This window comes from Neolamprologus brichardi, chromosome 7, assembly GCF_056152115.1.
Source record: "Neolamprologus brichardi isolate AB-2024 chromosome 7, ASM5615211v1, whole genome shotgun sequence".
In the NCBI taxonomy this organism is placed as follows: domain Eukaryota; kingdom Metazoa; phylum Chordata; class Actinopteri; order Cichliformes; family Cichlidae; genus Neolamprologus; species Neolamprologus brichardi.
This window is the reverse complement of record NC_142110.1, coordinates 39,348,705-39,367,388: the sequence shown is the minus strand read 5'-3', so window position 1 is coordinate 39,367,388 and position 18,684 is coordinate 39,348,705. Positions and strand designations below refer to the sequence as shown.

General features: G+C 37.2%; 1 protein-coding gene across 2 annotated transcripts in view; it reads right to left on the bottom strand.

The window, feature by feature from the left end:
- Positions 1-18,684, bottom strand: part of il11ra (interleukin 11 receptor subunit alpha) — a 53,430-nt gene that overhangs the window by 22,207 nt on the left and 12,539 nt on the right. Inside the window, exon 1 of one of the 2 annotated variants that reach the window (XM_006795594.3) lies at positions 4,328-4,528. The exons of the other annotated variant lie outside the window; for it this stretch is intronic. Within the exon in view, the coding sequence (XP_006795657.2) occupies positions 4,328-4,492 (165 nt within the window). The 5' untranslated portion in view covers positions 4,493-4,528. Of the gene's footprint in view, positions 1-4,327; positions 4,529-18,684 lie in introns of those variants that run through there. 2 annotated transcript variants of the gene reach the window in all.

Genomic DNA, 18,684 nt, shown 5'->3' with positions numbered 1-18,684 from the left:
TACAAATCCTGATTTACAAGTACAAAACCGATTTACAAGTACAAAATATTTATGACCACATTTTGAGCCCATACTAAATATCATTTGTTGAGACTACAAATCCAAATCCAAATTGCCATTAGGTGTAGAATGTGTGAATGAATGTGAGTGCAAATGGTTGTCTGTCTCTGTGTGTTGGCCCTGCGACAGACTGGCGACCTGTCCAGGGTGTACCCCGCCTCTCGCCCTATGAGAGCTGGGATAGGCTCCAGCGCCCCCCGCGACCCTGAAAAGGAGAAGCGGAAGCGAATGGATGGATGGAGACTACAAATCAATTTAATAATGAATCCTATTTTACTTTTGTAAATAGTGGAAAAAATAATTCATAGTTCCCTATGTTACCATCTACAGCAGATTTTGAGGAATCACAGTACTTCCATCATAATTTTGTGTTATACTAGCAATACAAATATGTCGATGTCTATTCAAAAGCACTTTAAACCATTCACCTCTGGTTCTTGGCATCTCAGCAAAAGAGATCATATGTTTGTTTAAACCATAAAATAAATAATCAGCTTTCATCTGGACAAGAAGGTGTTGTGTTTGGCTGATGTAAGTGCTGTGAGTCTGCCAATGTCTAAGCAATGGTTACGATGTGTTTAGTAAATTTTAGACACTGATTTAGAGTGTTGTGAATAAAATAATACAGTTAATGGTAGGACTTAATGTAAGCCAAATAGGATGACGGCTGCATAATGATCTCAGAGCAAAACAAAAGCATAGTGATACACAGGGCAAAACACAATGGTAGGGTGTAGTGGTGTCGAAACACTCACACCTATTGTTTGCCATGTAAACCCACACCATTGGACTAAAGATACTTAATTATGCCGTTCAGCAGCATCAGTGCGGATCAGCTATCTCAAAGAGATAATGTTCATCATATTCACTCACTGGATTCACACATTCAAGCTGCTGTACCAAGTATTGTACAATGTACTTTGTAATGCCTCCATTTTAAAGACCATTTGATATCTATTTGAAGTTTTGTGACAGAATTTTACAATATTTTTAAGTAATGAAACTTATAAAAAACTATAAAGCTGACTACTTTGTCACAAAAGACAAGTAAATCCTAAAAAAAGTAAATTTATTTTAGCTCTACATAATTTCAGATAATCAGAAACCATTTATTTTGATTTAGAAGTCCTACTTTTATATGTTCAGCCATATCTTCTTATTAGTACTGGCACAAGCTCAGTTCCAGGTTAAAACAGTTTAAACCCATGATTACAAACTCATTTATCAGAAAGTTACAGCTGATTTAAATCATCTTTTTTTTTCATAACATCTTTTAACAATCAAAATTTTTAAGGAAAATATCAGACTGATCCTTTGGTACTGCTTCCTTTCTAGTAAGTGTAGCATGTGTGTTTGCCAAAAAACTAAGGCACCATCAGTGTCTCGCAAAATTGAATCCCCTAAAGATGTTTTTGAAAACCAGATAGGGGAGCAAAGACTCCACTTTCCACTGGTGTTCTGGCACAGCAGTGTTACATTCAGTGCCGTAATGTCACACATCACACACTCAGCAACTTTAAACCTCAGACTGCGATCTCCATTTTTACACAGACTTAGCTACGTTACTTAGGTGCAGCTACCCAACACTCAGGTATTATAACACTAATTCATATAATAATAGTATTATGAAACTTTACACTATATTATGATTTGCCTATTGCACTACAGTATGTGCTGAAGAGTCCAATGATGGAGGTCCCACATTCAAAAGTTCAACCTTTGCACAGCAGTGGTTTTTGCAGGTATGGTCTTAAAATATGTATTTTCTATGTTTTACCAATCTTTACTATTATTTAATGAGATACTAACAGCAGAAGGTGGTTGTGATGCATGTATTAGCTGTCTGCCTACCACCACTAAAGAACAAAACTAGAAGAACACATTACCAACTACCAGGTGGAGGACTAGCACAACATGTGTAGCATGCTCAAGTCGAATGTTACTGTACTTAAAGACAAAACACACAAACCCAAAATCCACTATAGACATCCAAGGATTTTTTTCCTTATTTCAAAAAACAAACATAAATAAGGTCTAGTGCAAACTCTGGGCAGCTATTTGAGAATGGATACTAAAGCTATCACTTTATGAAATCAACAAAGTCAACAATGTTAGGTACACTATGTCTGGAAACAGTTTTAATTTCTCATGGGCGACATTTTCATATTTATTGTTGTCTAATTGAAAAAAGGTAAATATTTGTTGACAGGCATGAATGGGTAAAGGGAATATTGATTCAGATCCTTGGATAAAACAAATTCTAGCCTGATGATCTCACATGAGGTATTCACCATCTCTAGCCTGCTAGCTTTTTCAGACCAGAATAAATTGTTTTTTGTTTTTTTTTTTACTACTTTACTCCTCAGTAAGTGCTTGGCTATACTCTCTACACAGTAAAACATCCATATTATGAACACCTTTGTTTGTTTGAGTAAATATTTCATTGCCCACTCCTCATCATACCATTGGCTAAATCATTTTGTTCAAGTTTTTAAATATTTTTTTTTAACAAAACGTATAAACAAGAAAAAATTTGTACAGTGAGTCATTTGAAAAGTGGAGGTTAAGGAGAAGTACAGCAAGCATATCTGTATAAAATCCAGGTTAAATCACCCATAAATTGGCTCAAGAGTTGGGAGTTCGCCTTGTAATCACAAGGTTGCCGGTTCGAGCCCCAGCTTGAACAGTCTCGGTCGTTGTGTCCTTGGGCAAGACACTTCACCTGTTGCCTACTGGTGGTGGTCAGAGTGGCGCCAGTGTTCGGCAGCCTTGCCCTCTGTCAGTGCGCCCCAGGGTGGCTGTGGCTACAATGTAGCTTGCCATCACCAGTGTGTGTGAATGGGTGAATGACTGAATGTGTAAAGCGCTTTGGGGTTCTTAGGGACTAGTAAAGCGCTATACAAATACATTTACCATTTAAACGTCCTTTAACCTCCTAGGACCTGGCGTCCACATATGTGGACATCACATTTTGGGTTATTTAGACCAAAATACTCAATTTTGCTCTACAAGTGCCTGATATCTACTTACGAGGACATTATACTGCCACTGTGCTATCAAAATTTGAAACGAATATCCTCATATGTGGCTTTGAGTTTTCATAAAAACAAAAATAAGGTAAAAAAAAAAAATCTGGTAATTCTTTGTTTTTACATTCATCGGGCCCCAATATGCCCAAATATCAAAGAGAAATTAAAAATTGCATGCCGTGGAAGAGTTCGGGTCTTAGGAGGTTAAAACTCTATAAAGGAACATAGAAGCACTCTATTCCCAATGATGCATATCATGTGGCAATGCAGTGTTATCTATACAACACTCTAAGCTAGTTGTTTACTGTTTGAGACCTTGACACATGCTTGTTTTCCTTACTCCGCTCAGCGATGGGACCTTGGCCACATTTTCCACACTGTAAAAAGGCCAAATTTGAGTTGAGTGAGCAAATGTTTAAGAAAACTGAGCCTTGCCAAAATAGTCTATTAACAGTGCAATCAACAGAAAATCTGTGACTGAGCTTAAAAGCTCATCTAACCTAAACTACCAAGTTTATGAATACATAATGCGATTTCCTAAAAATCAAACAGGGAAAAATGTGGGATAGGGGATTAGTATCATTTAAAAGCAGGGCATACAGCTCTAAGGCTGGGAAGTACTTTGCATCATGTGGCATTCTTCAAAAAGTGGCTAGTCCTTCCAAGAACTGGACCAACCCATCCAAGAAATTAAAATAACAACCCACTATAACTATAGTCTTGCTGAAATGGGCATCCACCAAAGGAAATGCTGCCTGTTTCTACAGTAGAACTGTGGTCACAAAGACATCGAGTAAAGTTGGGCTCATTTTTAATCAACTTTGCACTAATAATTGCGAGAATAGCAGAAAAGTAATGCAAAAAGTGACACAAAAGTAAACAAATTAAGTAATGCTCAGCTATATAAAATGAGTGTTGAGTATTTCAATATATTGTCCACACAGCTGTAATGTCACTGCCCTTCAAGCAATTGTTTAAATATTTATCCGGACCAGCTTAATCCTCTACTGGAATAATACAACCGTTTTTAAATTCACTTAAGTGCTATCAATTTAACTAACTGAGTAGATGTAAACAGTGCCTCAGATATGAGAAACTTAAAAGGTCTTTACAACTGCTTGCCTTGTCTTTTTTGTTGCTTTTTCCCCAGGTTTTTCCTGTTTTATAGTGCCTTCCTCGGGTGCTAGAATGCTCAAGGATTACTATACATAAATATGTCATTGTTTAAAATAACTTACCATAATCCACGTCCTTCTTTTATCCATAGCCACCAGAGAGCAGATAATGCTGAACTCACTTCCACATAATTTTTTCCATTCACACCTCTTATCTCTGCCTACCCCTCTCAAAACTTTAGAGGTCTCATGTTCTCCCTCCCTGCTTGTGTTTTCCTGATCAGGCATTTTCCATCTCTGTTGCCAGACAGTACAAGGTCCAGTAAATATATTTACGCAAACATTTCTAATTCCTCTTCCCTAATACTTGGAGACAATGCTTCTCCCTGAGACCAAAAAGCTAATCTGTCCTCTCATTAATAAGCAACACATTCCTGCTCATTCTCTGTGTTGACATCCAGGACCAGGATTTCAACTACACGAGTAAATAAACAGTATTTGTGGCTGGTTATGAATGATTTCCTGGGTTTAAAACATTTGTTCATTGAAGAATATTTTCACCACAACTGTAGTTAATAAGTCACTCTATTAAGGCTGCATCATACTCTCGAAACAGTTAACTGTCAGAGTTTGAAGTGTGAATCTGAAAATTGGTTAACTGTTCCTGCAGATCTTCAAGATGTTGGAGACCAGTCTGTAGCAGCAAGTGCTATTTACTTTTCTGTTTTCTGCTGGCGGGCTTAGCAACAGTGCCAGATATGCCAGCAGAATCAACAAACTGATTCAGAAGGTCAGTGTTGAGAATCTGGAGGTGTCTTGAGTCAGTGAGGGACAGGATGTCACTGAAAAATAACAGAAAATAATAGTTCATCTATGTTAGATGAAGCTTCTCAACTGAGTTTAGAATTTCATCCTAGTACCTTAAGCTAATATCTTAGGCCACTGTATTACTAGGGATTATTCGGGACCAAAGCTCTTTCCTTAGCCAAAGAAAAGTGAAAACTGATTTACAACTGTATGTTGGTATTTTGTTTTGGGTATTTTTTCCCTTTTTTGAGAACGTTCCCAGCTGTTTAATCTTATAGTAAATGAGTGATTTGAATGTATACTGCTGTGACAACAGATAAAAAACAAACAAACAAACAAAAAAAAACAAAAAAAACAAAAAAAAAACCATAAGAAACCCTACCTTGCACCTACAACTGCTATAATAAATACAGTACAAATAATAATACAAATAAATGAAACTTTTGAGTCCTTCACCCCTTCTTCTATGCCAAAGTGAAATTCCCTCTTTGGTTATTTTTCAAATCTAAATTATTAGCTTAAAAAAATATTTGAACCATCTTCTGAAATTTCATGAAAAACCATGAACTGTGATGATAAACTTTTCAAGGTGAAGCTAAAAGGTACCAATGACAGTTCATTATTGCCACTGAAAGCACAGCTGACCTCGTTCTTCAACCAATCTCTGTGATACCAGACCTCCACAGCTGAAGGAACCTGACTGATAAAATCTGTACAAGCCCGGGATTACCACAAAGCACTTACTGAGCAGGTTGAAGTTGTCTTCCAAGTACATAAGTGGAGAACTACGCTTTTATTTAGTGTATACATTATGAGTTAGAGTGAACTATGATGTGCTACAATGTTTATTTAGTCTAGTGGTTACTGGAACACAAGTCTAAATACAAAATTACCACCACGCCTTGAAAAAACCGAAGGACCACTAAGAGATTCTCCAGTTTCTATTCTTTCTTTTCATAGGTTGTGTGTGTGTGTGTGTAGTCACCTTTCTACTGTAACTCTTCCAGCAAGACCTAGAATAGACAGGGGAATGTAGCCATGGATTCTGTCACTAGGATGCACCCGTGAAGAAAGTATTCCCACATGCCCAAAGATGCAAAACAACAGCTGTCTTAAGTCTATCAATGAGACATTTACTCTTGAAAATGAAACTGCTCCTATTTTTGTAGACTTCTATGCCTTTTAGTGCATTCCAGAGCAATTAAAAATAACTGATACAAGGGAACTTCTAGAAATTTCTTCCAACCCATCCAACCCAAGTCAAGTTATCCTGACAAAAAGGCAAACAATAACTGCAACCCCAGTAGCTCTAAAATAAGGAAAGTCAAACACAGATGTGTCATTTTACTTTAAAAATATGATTATAAAAAGAACTTCATAGTAAAATGAGGCGTGCACACACTGACAGTGAATAATCCAATCCAAAAGGAATCTCTATTAGCCAGTCCTCTCGTTGGCAGCACAATCCCACATGGTGAGTCACTCAGACTCTGGCATGCCACGGCACATTCAAACAGCTTTACAAGAGAAGAAACGAGACAGAGAATGAGAGAGAAAATAGAGCAGAAGAAACAGAGAGAAAGGACAAAGAGCAAATGACTGGAGGCTAAAATTTAGGCAAAAATTAACAAATGGAAATAAATGGTAATGTTAAGTGTAAAAAAGAAATGCACAAAAACTATTAGACACACTCTCATACAGACTCACTGTTTTACTGTCCAGTGACAAAAAAAATATTACAGGATGTCCTGTTCATAAAGATGAGTCACTGGAGTAGATATCATGAATCAAACATTAACCTACATGATGTTTAATTTAGAATATTGCCTGCATTGTTAGGTCATCAGCTTGTACATGAGTACGTGTGTGTGTGTGTGTGTGTGTGTGTGTGTGTGTGTGTGTCACTTCATTCAAGAAAACAATGATGACCAACTGAGGGATTACCTAACCTAAGCATGTATATTGTGTGTGTCTGTGTGAGACAGAGATAAAAAAAAAAGTACACAGTGTGCACTAAACCAACAACATGGCTTATTGCAAGATGATGGGCAAGGACTACAATGACACTGGTGTTTACCCAGGTCACTATGGCAATCACTGCACACCCGCTCTGTCTGACCTTTCCAGCGACAAAAACACTGCCGACTGGCATGTGTGTGTTTGTATTTCCACATGTCAAGAGCTTCATTATGCGTCAGGCTTCCTGTAAGTTTGTGGACATATATCTTTCAGCTTATTTGTATGCCTATCCAAGTAAGTGGAAAATACTCACTGATATGGATGCGATTGCACACCCATGTCAGTGTGAAATAGAGATGCATGCAGTCTAAATGTATCCCAGTCGATTTATCCATTTGTGAAAGTGTGGGAAACTGAGTTGGTGGTACAAGTGTGAGCAGAAGATACTGATGTCCACAAGTGCACCCGAAACAGAAAAGGTGTGTTGCAGGACTGTGTTTTTGTTGCCTTTTTCTTCATTTATTTTGGTTTTTCTGAAAGGCAGCTCCTTTCAGAGGCTTAAATATTTGATATATTTTAATGTTAGTTTTAAATTTTACCAGCCTGTTTTGTAAGGAGCCAATCATTCCATGAATTATTACTATTATTAAATATACAGTGCTCAATAATTGCATTATAAGTGCTCAAATAAGCCTTTTAACTGAATACATATTATTTAATACTGAAATAAACAATTTGTTCTCATCTATGAAGTTTTCAATTTACTGTTTTATTTTAAAAAAAGCAGAAAAAATAGTAAAGCACTTTTTTTTTAAATTTTATTAGAGTTAGTGGTTGACTGTCATGCTTGAGTAATTGAGCAGTGTGCTGGCTCAAATTTGGGAATAAAACCTGAATTCAGTTTATTTATGGTTTCAAACAACTTTTTGACAAATTTCTAAAATATTTGTGTTTTCATTTTTATAGGAGTGGTCTAATAAATTTGTGAAGCACTCTATGTGTGGGTTCCCCCCACCCCCACCCCAATCTTTTAATTTTTTTTAATTTATACATTTATATTTTTAAATTGTACTTAAGGTCATTTCTAAGGTACATAAAACCAGGGCAAAAACTAACATGGGTGCTATTAAATGACAATAAGGATACAGTCGCAATAAGGAAAACAGATGTGCAATCAAGATTCTTGCCTTTCAAACGGTCACATCCAAGACAGGAACCAAGTGTGAAACCACTTGATGCGCGTTGCCATCTTCAAACCAACTTTGGTAAGTCAAGACAACAATACAACAGGGATAAAAGCGCAATAAGAGAGTCAGATCTTGACTGAATTGAGTCAAGTTGGCACTTACAGCCAATCTGTTATAATAGATATATATAATAGATAATAGTGATAATACTGGGGCTTATCGTGATAAATCTCAAATCTGTTGGAATCTACAGCTGACATGTAGTGCTATATTGGAGCTGGGGATGGACTTGTGAGCCACAGACAATGAAGACTCCACACATGAGGAACGACAGGTCAAACCTTCACCAATTATTTTCACAGTGACTGCAGTCACTGTGAGTCAGACAGAAGCAGGTTGCCTCCTGTATAACTTTAAAAGCTGGGGTTTCACCAACCTTTATTGGGGGAGAACCGGGCACAAGTGGGCTTTCAAGGAACTGCAGATTTCCAGTTCTGAGTTCATTTGCAACCCCTATGATGTTTCTGCTTGGTTAATGCATGAGATATGAAAGAACCAGTAAGATACCACACACATCTTACTGGCACAACAATATATCAGAATTTAAATGTTATCTGATTTGCCTTTATCCCAACACCAATTTCTTCATATTCTTCATATCATATTTCTTGATGTTTTAGCAGACTCTTAGACATACTCAACTATTAAGCTATGGAGACAAACCATTTCATAAAAGTTGGTCAGATAATACCTGGCCCATTATAATTCTTACCCCTTTGCCTATTCTGTTTTTACCTTTTTTTTTTTGTCCCAGCTTGCCAGGTAAATGCTATGTCTCACCTTACAGCTATGACTAATCCAAAAGAGATTCTAGCAACTACTAATGAGAGTTTAAAATGAAACAGGAGAAAACTACAAAGATATTTTTAAAAATGCATAGGAGGGAGAAACACTTATGGTATAGGTATCCAGAGAGGGGAAAAGCGTTCAGTTACGTATCAAAACCAAAACCATGTAATGCAGACGTGTCTTGAGTGCACAAGATAAGAAAACAAGTGAAGTGGAAAGAGGAGGTGTCATGATCCTGAGAAAATAGGAAAAGTGATAAGCATGGGAAATTATTCCTTTACAAGGAGGAAAAAAATAGGACAATAATAGGGCAAGTATATTTTTATTAAAACTTCAATCATTGTGGAGCTGGAAATTAATTAACACTATTCTTCTGTGTTTTGACATCTTTTTAATAATAATGCTCTGACAAAATGAGATCAGGAGAGGAGCTCTGAATATAGAGTTGGCTTAATCCATACATACATGAAAAATAGACCTATTAAATGTGTTACGGTCAGGATGTAAAGTAGAGCGTTATTGTACTAATTACAAAACAGTTACAATGTCATTACTTGCATTACAATGGTTCTGTGGTCTGGAGCGGTCTACAGCCTTTAAGGAGCAGAAATATGGATTTTACATATATTTCTATTGCTAACACTTCAGTTCTTAGCAAGCATCTGCACAGAAAGCATGCTAACGTAATAATAGTGAGGAACCCAAAGTGATCTTAAAGCTTAGTGTTTGCTGACCCCAGCCCAGCAGCCAGAGCTGAACTTTGACAGGTAATAAAATCAGTGATTAGCAGTCAGCCTTGTAGTAGACTCCATTTGTGCCTGTAAATGTGTCTAGAATCATTGTGGCAATTTGAAGTCTCTTTGTTTTGAAGGCTTTTCACATACTAAAAGAAAGACAGTATGTGGCCTCATTAGGATAAGAATCTGTGTCAGTGTATGGAACTGGTAATTAATGTGAAAATGTGTTTTTGGTCATTTATTCAAATTCAAAGCCTTTATTGTCACTTCATTTGAAAACACAACGAAATCTGAGTTGCATCACCAGCGTGCTTAACAAACACACACAGATGCATGTGTTCCCACATGTGTGTGTGTGTGTGTGTGTGTGTGTGTGTGTGTTACTGGAGTAATCCAAAAGTAACAAATTACTTTCTCCATCAAGTAATTAAATCACATAGAAAATTACTTTTAAGAAAAGTAAACCGTTATGTGTAATACATACTTTTTTGAGTACCATAACTAGTTATAGCTGACAGTGAAAAGCATGGGACCCAACAGAAACTAAACCTTGGTAATACTACCCAGCAGTCCAACTGCTTAGGCCTACTTCCAATTTTTGCCCAAGCCTAAACACACAAGAAATAATGACTGCCATCTGTGTACAGAGATAGGACCTAGCCAATCCACTGACCAAGGCCTGAGATGGTGTGCGTTTTATGCATGTGTGTGCAAAATAAAGCAAGAAGAGTTCATTAGGAGGAAAGAGTGGGAGTAATTTTTTAAGTCATTTTGAGTTATTGCTGAAAAGAGAATTTTCCATCAACTTGTTAGTACTTTCAAATGTAAGATATTATTCTGTGTCCATGACTTTGGCAGAAGTATCAAAAACTTGTACTGTTCTGTGTGTGTGTGTGTGTGTGTGTGTGTGTGTGTGTGTGTGTGTGTGTGTGTGTGTGTGTGTGTGTGTGTGTGTACATGTATGCGCGTGCATGTGTGTGGCAGCACCAGTATCTTGGCTTAGTTCTACGACGCTGGAATTTCCTTCAGCACTGCCGCCAGGGCTAGATGGCTACCATATGCCAGCTATTCACACACATGCAAACACACACACAGTTGAATGAAGACCGCAGTCCTGCTTGCATACAAGTTTGTAATACTGAAGTCAACCTCACATACAAACAAACACGTACTGAAAGGCATAATGGGGTGAAGTCAGAGCTAAACACACACAGACACACACAAAAACACACAGACACACATAACCACACACATCACTCGGTTTTGTGTACTAGTACATTTTTGTTTGTCATTGTACTTCTGCATGTGGGTGATAAAAGTCGCAGTGAAAATTCAAAGACTGTAAAGAAATCGTAAAGTAAAACATCATGCACCTTTAGCTGCTCCTTTGAACTGCTTTGTGACTTAGTTGTGATTTAACAGTAAACAAGTGGTTGTGAAGTGGGTTAACGATGACAGAAAAGCAATGCTAATGCCATAATGTCAAACTGGTTTAGAAACACTTCTCCCAGTATGTCATAAAGAAGTTTTCAACATGCAAGAAAAAAAGAAAAGACTGGTATTCTGGTTTTGGTCCAGCAACAGTTCTTTTGTGAGCACTCTCACTCCAGCGTGTTTTGGGTCTGAAGTTAAAGATGAGGATAAAAACAGTGCCATTTCTTACATAAACAACCAGTTGATCCCCAGGAAATGAATCAACAGTAAATCTGTTAACTGATTATTGTTTTTAGACTAGGGCCAGCTTCTCAAGCACTGCAGTATGCTGATATTTGTGTTTTGTTTTACAGCAGTATACAGTCACACAAAAAATGAACCTAGAGTAGAAACAAAGTAAAATAATAATAATGATTTTCAGTTTAGAAAAATTCTAAGTGACCTATTTTCTTTTAAAGGTGGAAATAAAAATTACAATTACTTCAGATGGTTGTTTTTGTTTGTGTCTGGGTTACTTTAATCCAAAATCTGAAGTTGTAGCCAAGCCTAATCTTTTATATGGAGGCTGTAGTAAATCATCTTTCCAATCAAATCGAACCAGTGTCTATGTGGCTCAAACCCTGCATCAGCTGGGGGGGGGGGGGAGCAATCCAGTTAGATACTGATGGATGACTAATAACAGTTTTGCTGATTATGGACCTTTTAAGCCATGTCTTGTAACAAAGCATCAGCTAAATTTTTCTGCTGGTTCTTCTTTCTGGAGAAAATGTGTGCACATTTGGTATCGTTATACATCTGGTACTGCTTCTTTTTGAAAAGTTTATAAGAAAGTAAGAAACCATGAATCTAAACTGTACGCTATGGCACCTACTTAGCCCCATCCATAGATAATCATCAGCCTCTTGCACACAACGTGGTGTTCGATCCTTAAGAGGAATTAGTAAAAAATATACAAGCAGAGTCAGAGTAAACACCATGTGGTGATGCTAACCACAGCCAGCATTCGGTCTCTTGGTTAATGCAAGACCATAGTGATCCAAAAAAAGAGAGATCTGATGAAACTCTTGTGGTTCAAAACCAGTCCCACTGCTAACTGCTGAGGATCTTTAGCTAAACCTTCTAGGCAAACAGCAAACTGCTAGCTTGTAACATACTGTCAAAGAATCCATGATCATTTATTTACATGTAACATCTGTCACAATGTTCTGGTCCATACACAACCAGGTTTATATGCAAATACAACCATCTATACAAATATTTTTATAACCCTTTACCAACTCATCAGTCTTACTGAAATATTATTTATAGGACTAAATTAAAAAAGCAAACCAATGATTGCCAAGCTTCAACCATTAATAATCTTGATGATTTCAAAGAACATGGTAAGAATCAGAAGCCTATTCTTTTACAGGACACAAAACATGGCTTGATCTCCCAGACTGATGTCATTCCTGTGACTTAAAGATTTTTCCAACTAAATATCCAGCCTCTCTTTTGCTGGTAACCAACTTATATAAGCCAAGACATTTTGTTCTAGCTTAGCAGCTCTCAGTAGAATCAAGTGACCACAAACATAGTAGCCAAGCAGATGTTGTCCTGTGGAACCTCCCTGCCAGCACCAGTCAGAACAAACCTTCTTATAGGGGTGTAACTTTATTCAGTTTGAAGGAGTGCAAAGTGGAATGAAAACTCCCAGTCATCATGTCATGTACATTTGCTTATCTAAGAGATTAGAAAAATGCAACCAGACATGCATGTTTGCATTTCATTTACTCCTCAACTGTGGTCAGACTCGTCGCCTAGCACAATAAGCCTTTCAATCATAAAATATGGTTTCAAGAATTTTATCATTTTTACTGTATTGTTGGAGCCCCATTGCACCACTCATATACAGTTCAATCAGGTAATGACATGAAAAAACAAAACATATTTGGATGCGTCACACAAAATTATTTTTCCTATTTCTCTATGAATGTACACATGAGTTGTGCAACATACTTTTTTTAGTTTAATTAGGTGTTTGTAATGTATATTTGTATCTATGGCTGTTGTGTACACCAAAAAAGTTGCATGGTTGAACAGTTTCAGATTTGGCCTTTAAACATTAAAAAGGTGCAATTAATCTAAAATAAGACTGTCAACCTAACCAAATTTAAAAAAAAAAAGGTTCTGGTGACATTTGTTTACAAGCTGTGGTTTTCTTGTAAATGTACGGAGTGAACTAAAATAAACTGAATACAAAAAGGTGACAAAGAAAACCTTTCCACTAACAAAAATCAAGCATAGATGTGATCTCACCACTCAACATGTTTGGCTGTGCTTAACTACGCTTAACCGTCTGGACTACGTTCAGCTGGAGTCAGCTGGCAGTACCAGAATATTACCGTAAACCGCAGTCTTTTATTGCTGTGGTTTGGAAAATTCCATAGCTTTAGTGTCCTAGTTAGAACTTCCATTCAACCGTATATTGACCTAAACAAACGTCAATGCATCTATCACTCTGCTAACAAACTACACATCCTAACAGAGAGGTTGCAACAATGAGCTTTTGTATGCTTTTTGTACTGTGAGTTCCACTTTATACCGTTCGGTCCAGCATCTGAATCATTACTGCTAGTAGCCAGAAGAAGATGATGGCCCAACAACATCTGCTCTGTATGAGCCAATGACAAGCTCTTTAAACATACACCCACTTACCCTCCCACATCTGCTCTCTGTTATCCAACAAAGCCTTACACACAGACACAGCCAAATGTGATCAATTAGTAGCATACCCAACCCATCATCAGAAACTGTAACAATATGCAGAAAAGAGAGAAATATATAGATAAACTCTTACACAAATATATGTATAAACAGCCCGAGACCAAAGGAAAGGACGGACATGAGACAGACATTTTTGTGACATTGTGATCAATACCATTTGAATTTTATGCTAACTGAACAAGCAGTTGAATTTTAACAGCAATAGAAAATAAGCAAGTCATGTGTCATTTCATGGCTTGCTGTCAAAGACCCAAAAAATATCATACCAACTACACACACATTTACACACAGCGTCTGCACACATATGCTGCTGATGAAAGCTTTATCTAACTCAGTCCAAGTCAATAAGCCAGCAGGTTCGCCGACCAGGAACCACTGCCCAGTTCTGTTTTTTGCCACACTGCTCTGATAATCTGCTGAGAGTTTCTGCATCTGAGTATGTGTGAGTGCGCGTTCATGTACATTTGACTGGCGCCATTCTACGGCTGGGAACAATTATAAAGACATGAAGCAGATAGCTGAAGATTTGTGTTTTGTTCAACACTGAGAAACACACAAGTGCATGAATATACACAAAAAAATTATGATGAAGTGGACTGTTTACACTTTTTGAATATTGTAATTTGTTCCCATTGACACTATTTCATTACAGTGAGAAATGTTCAGATAGAAGTGCCTTACCTCATAACAGGTTAGCATCCAATGCTTTTTAGAGAATCCTAATCTGAAAAATGATTAGTTAAGAAAACAACTGTGAAGTCTAAGTTTAGCATAGAATCAAAACACTTAACTCAAGTTTCTTCTTCTAAATATTAAAAAGACCCAGATTTCAGCTATAATGAACATGATAGATACACATGACTCTCTTGCCTGCTTGTTACACTGCAGTGTCTGTTGTGGCAGCGAAACTAATATTAGTACTAATTAGAGATGCAATTGATCATCCAGTGACTAGAACCGGTGAGATTAAACTCTGATATATCTGATACTGTAACAATTCAATTAGCCTGTGCAGCAGCCTGACATGCACATAATAATCCATAAATATAAGTACATGTCTGCTCGTTAGAAATCTGCCATGTATATATGTGTAAATATCCAAAGATTAAATATTTTGCAAGAACACTATAATATATTTGCAGAAATATATGTAATGAGCTGTGACTTTATCTGGCTTTCTAATAATGGTAGATAGCATTAGCCTGCCAAACAATATTAGCATTTTGCCATATGGCTTAAAACCCATGTATAGACTCCACTGGTTATTCCACAGGTTTTTAAATGGAATTTAAGCTACCTTTTGTTCTACATTTGTAAGCACCAACTCCAACTTGATTTGCTCCGACTACCTCATGCCATTTCAGTGTTTTAAGCACATGAAGACATTCAAGGCAGTATAGAACCGCTCTACCAAACAGCATTTTAGAGGTATAATTACAGAGCAGTTAGATTTTAGTTGTACAAAGATGCACCGTCCAGTAACGTGGGGCACTTAATTTTAGGATTTGTTTAAAACTGAAAATACAAACAGTTTGTATACACTGTCAGTTATACTTCTTAGAAAGAAAATGCAAATTTGCTAAAAAAAAAAACCCAATATGAGCAGGTTGGAGTAGTTTGCAAGTCTAAAAATAAGAAAACACTCAGAAAATACTAAAACTGAGCGCACTATGATGGATGGCATTAAAGATCTGAAGACATTTTGTGTCTGTGTGTTTTTGTTTTTATCTAAGAAACCATTAATTAGTCTTTATTGGTATAAAAGTATTGTCAATGTAGCTCAAATATGTGGCACTTGGCAGCGTGCACGGCGCAAACACAATGTCAAGCTAGTTTAGAGCTTCCTATCACAGACAGACAGGAATAATGTTAAAGCCCAGTTGGAAGCTGGCTGTGTAACCAACAGTTAACTAGCACTGTATATTAAAAAATAGCTAGGGCTAGGCGTGTACATACCTACTCACCCACTTTCCAACCAACTATACACCCACCCAATTTATTGTTGTAAAAAACAAACAAACATCTAAAGCGGAATGAAAACTCAATGTTTATTATCAGTCTGATGTCAAAGCATTTCTAATGATAACATAGAGCATATGTAACTGTCAATTAACCAAAACAAATAAAAATGCCCAATAAACTTAAGAATGTTAAACAAGAGATAAGTAGGTGCTATAAAGCTTGAGTTTTTGTTTTCTTCTTTATGGCACCAATTTACGTTTGCCTGACTCTCACTAACTGATGACCATTACACAGCAAGCAGAGACCTCTAACTTGTTCAACAGGAAGGAAAAACATGAGGGAACATATACACCCAAACTACACAAACATGTGGACCATACCTACCCACCCCCAACACACACCCACCCACACGAACAGAAATCCCACCCCCTGCCACCCACTCGCATTTCAACCATCCTACACACATGCGCGACCCCTGTTCGCTGGAGATGACTCACTGTGCTGGGAACTCCATGCTTTTCCGATTACTACAGACCGGCTGACTGACTGTCTCAACACGCTGAAGAAAAAAAACCGGTAGATTTTGTAGTGTAGTGATAAGAGAAAGTGGAAAAGAAGAAGAAGAAACTAAACAAAACACAAGACCAAGTGTGCAAAAGAACAGAAGAAACAGTATCATTCCATTTTAAACCTCAGTGGTTGTTCTACTATACACAAGGGCACAGTGAAACAGCCAGTTTTACCTCCAATCACAACACAGTAGAAACCAAGGAAAGAAAATCCTTTGAGTGCTTAAATATGAGAAACTCATGCTTTCTTGATTACTACTGTCTGACTGCCCTTCCAAAAATGCTTCTGGCAAAGAGACAAACAAAAAGAAAGGCACAGAGCAAGAACGATCCTAATGCAATCCACATTTTGTATGATGAATGCCTCTCCTGCCAGTCATAAAACTTAACTGAAAAATACAGCAACTGACTATAGGTAAAGATCTTTAACTAAATGCAAAGTCTGTCAAGGTTTTCATGGACAAAACTGTTTTAAAAGGAGACTGAACACTCGTATTTCACTTTAACATGTGTAAGTGCAACATAAGGCCTTTACTTGGAAGGAAACTGCCTAAATTGGCTAAACATTGACTAAACTCCAAGATATCTGATGAGAGAAGAGGTAAACAAAATTTGACCAGTACTTGAAAGTCTTCTATCCTGAAAGCAATAGACCAATTATAGCAAGTGTAGATAGATAGACAGAAAAAAACAGAACATCAGCTATTACATCAAAAAATAAAATAATACCAATTCATAACAAAAAAGCTAAATAAATGTGCACTTGACCTAGCACCACAAGAAACAAATCACAAACGAATGGAAAAAGAAAATCATAAAACACACACACACAAAAAAAGCTGTTACATTTAGTTAGTTACTGTATGCCAGATGTTTTTATTTTTCTTTTCTACAAAAGCAAAAATAAGTTGCAGGCACGCATACGTTTCATCATTTGCCTGCAGGGTGTAATTTATCCGAGTGATGGGGGCTAGTTTTAAAAAAATATTCTTTTAAGACTACTTACGTTTAATTCATTGCAGGCTGGAATGTGATGGAATAGCAATTTAGAGATGTGGAATGAGAAAGGAGGCAACAAGGAAAATAAATGCAATGAAAGTAAAGCAGAGCAGAGGAAAAACAAATTATTCACAGCACTTAAAGGCTTGCTCTGAACTGTGATCTCTGGACACCTGCATCAAAAACAACACGAAAAAGCAGATTGATGTCTGTTTGGAAGTGAAATGGGCTAAAAGCCAGTATGAACTGTCAATAACTGGGTTAATTTGCCACCTATGAGCTCACATGTATTTTATTTTAAGTATTATTATGTATTATGCTATACTCAACATCTGCTACACACTGCCATTAAGAACAGAATGACTGTTATTGTCTTTTTGATCCTGGGTTTTAACAGTTAAATCAAGTCCTCTCAGAGTGGCTCCATAAATGAAGGTTCACACATTCGCCTAACAAGTGAAAGATGCCTCGGTTTGATCTTGGGGTGAGACACAAATCCCTTCGGGACATTAAAAAAAAAAAATCCCATATTAATAGGGAAACAGCTGAAAGTAGAGCTTTAAATCAAGGTCTCTCAGACTAAATCAGGAAAGAAAATACAGTAAAATAAACAACAATCATATACAGAGTTCTGCTACAGTGTACACTGGAAGATTTACAGTACACCTATTCAGTCAATCCAGACACTGGAGTATACAGACCCTATATGTGTCAGGATGAAGTAAATACTCTAAAAGATACAGCAGGCTAACAACCTTTTCTTCCTTAATTACTGGAAGCACTATGCGAGAAACCTATAACAAAGTTTCTTTCAGAATAACTGAGTAACAAAGCCCTCATCAGACTGCAGGGCTCTGCTGCACAGACCTAGATCACAAACAGCAGACTATCAAACAGGTTTTCTTGAGATAGTAAGGCAGATAGCAGGTTGATTTACAGTGCACCACCATGATTTGGTTCCCAAGTTTGTTGATTTTCAGATAGTCCATGTTTGTGTGTTCATGTCTAATGTGTGTGTGTGTTCATGTCTAATGTGTGTGTGTGTTCATGTCTAATGTGTGTGTGTGTTCATGTCTAATGTGTGTGTGTGTGTTCATGTCTAATGTGTGTGTGTGTGTGTGTGTGTGTGTGTGTGTGTGTGTGTGTGTGTGTGTGTGTGTGTGTGTGTGTGTGTGCCTCTTTAGTGATCCAGGAGTCAGATTATGAACCCT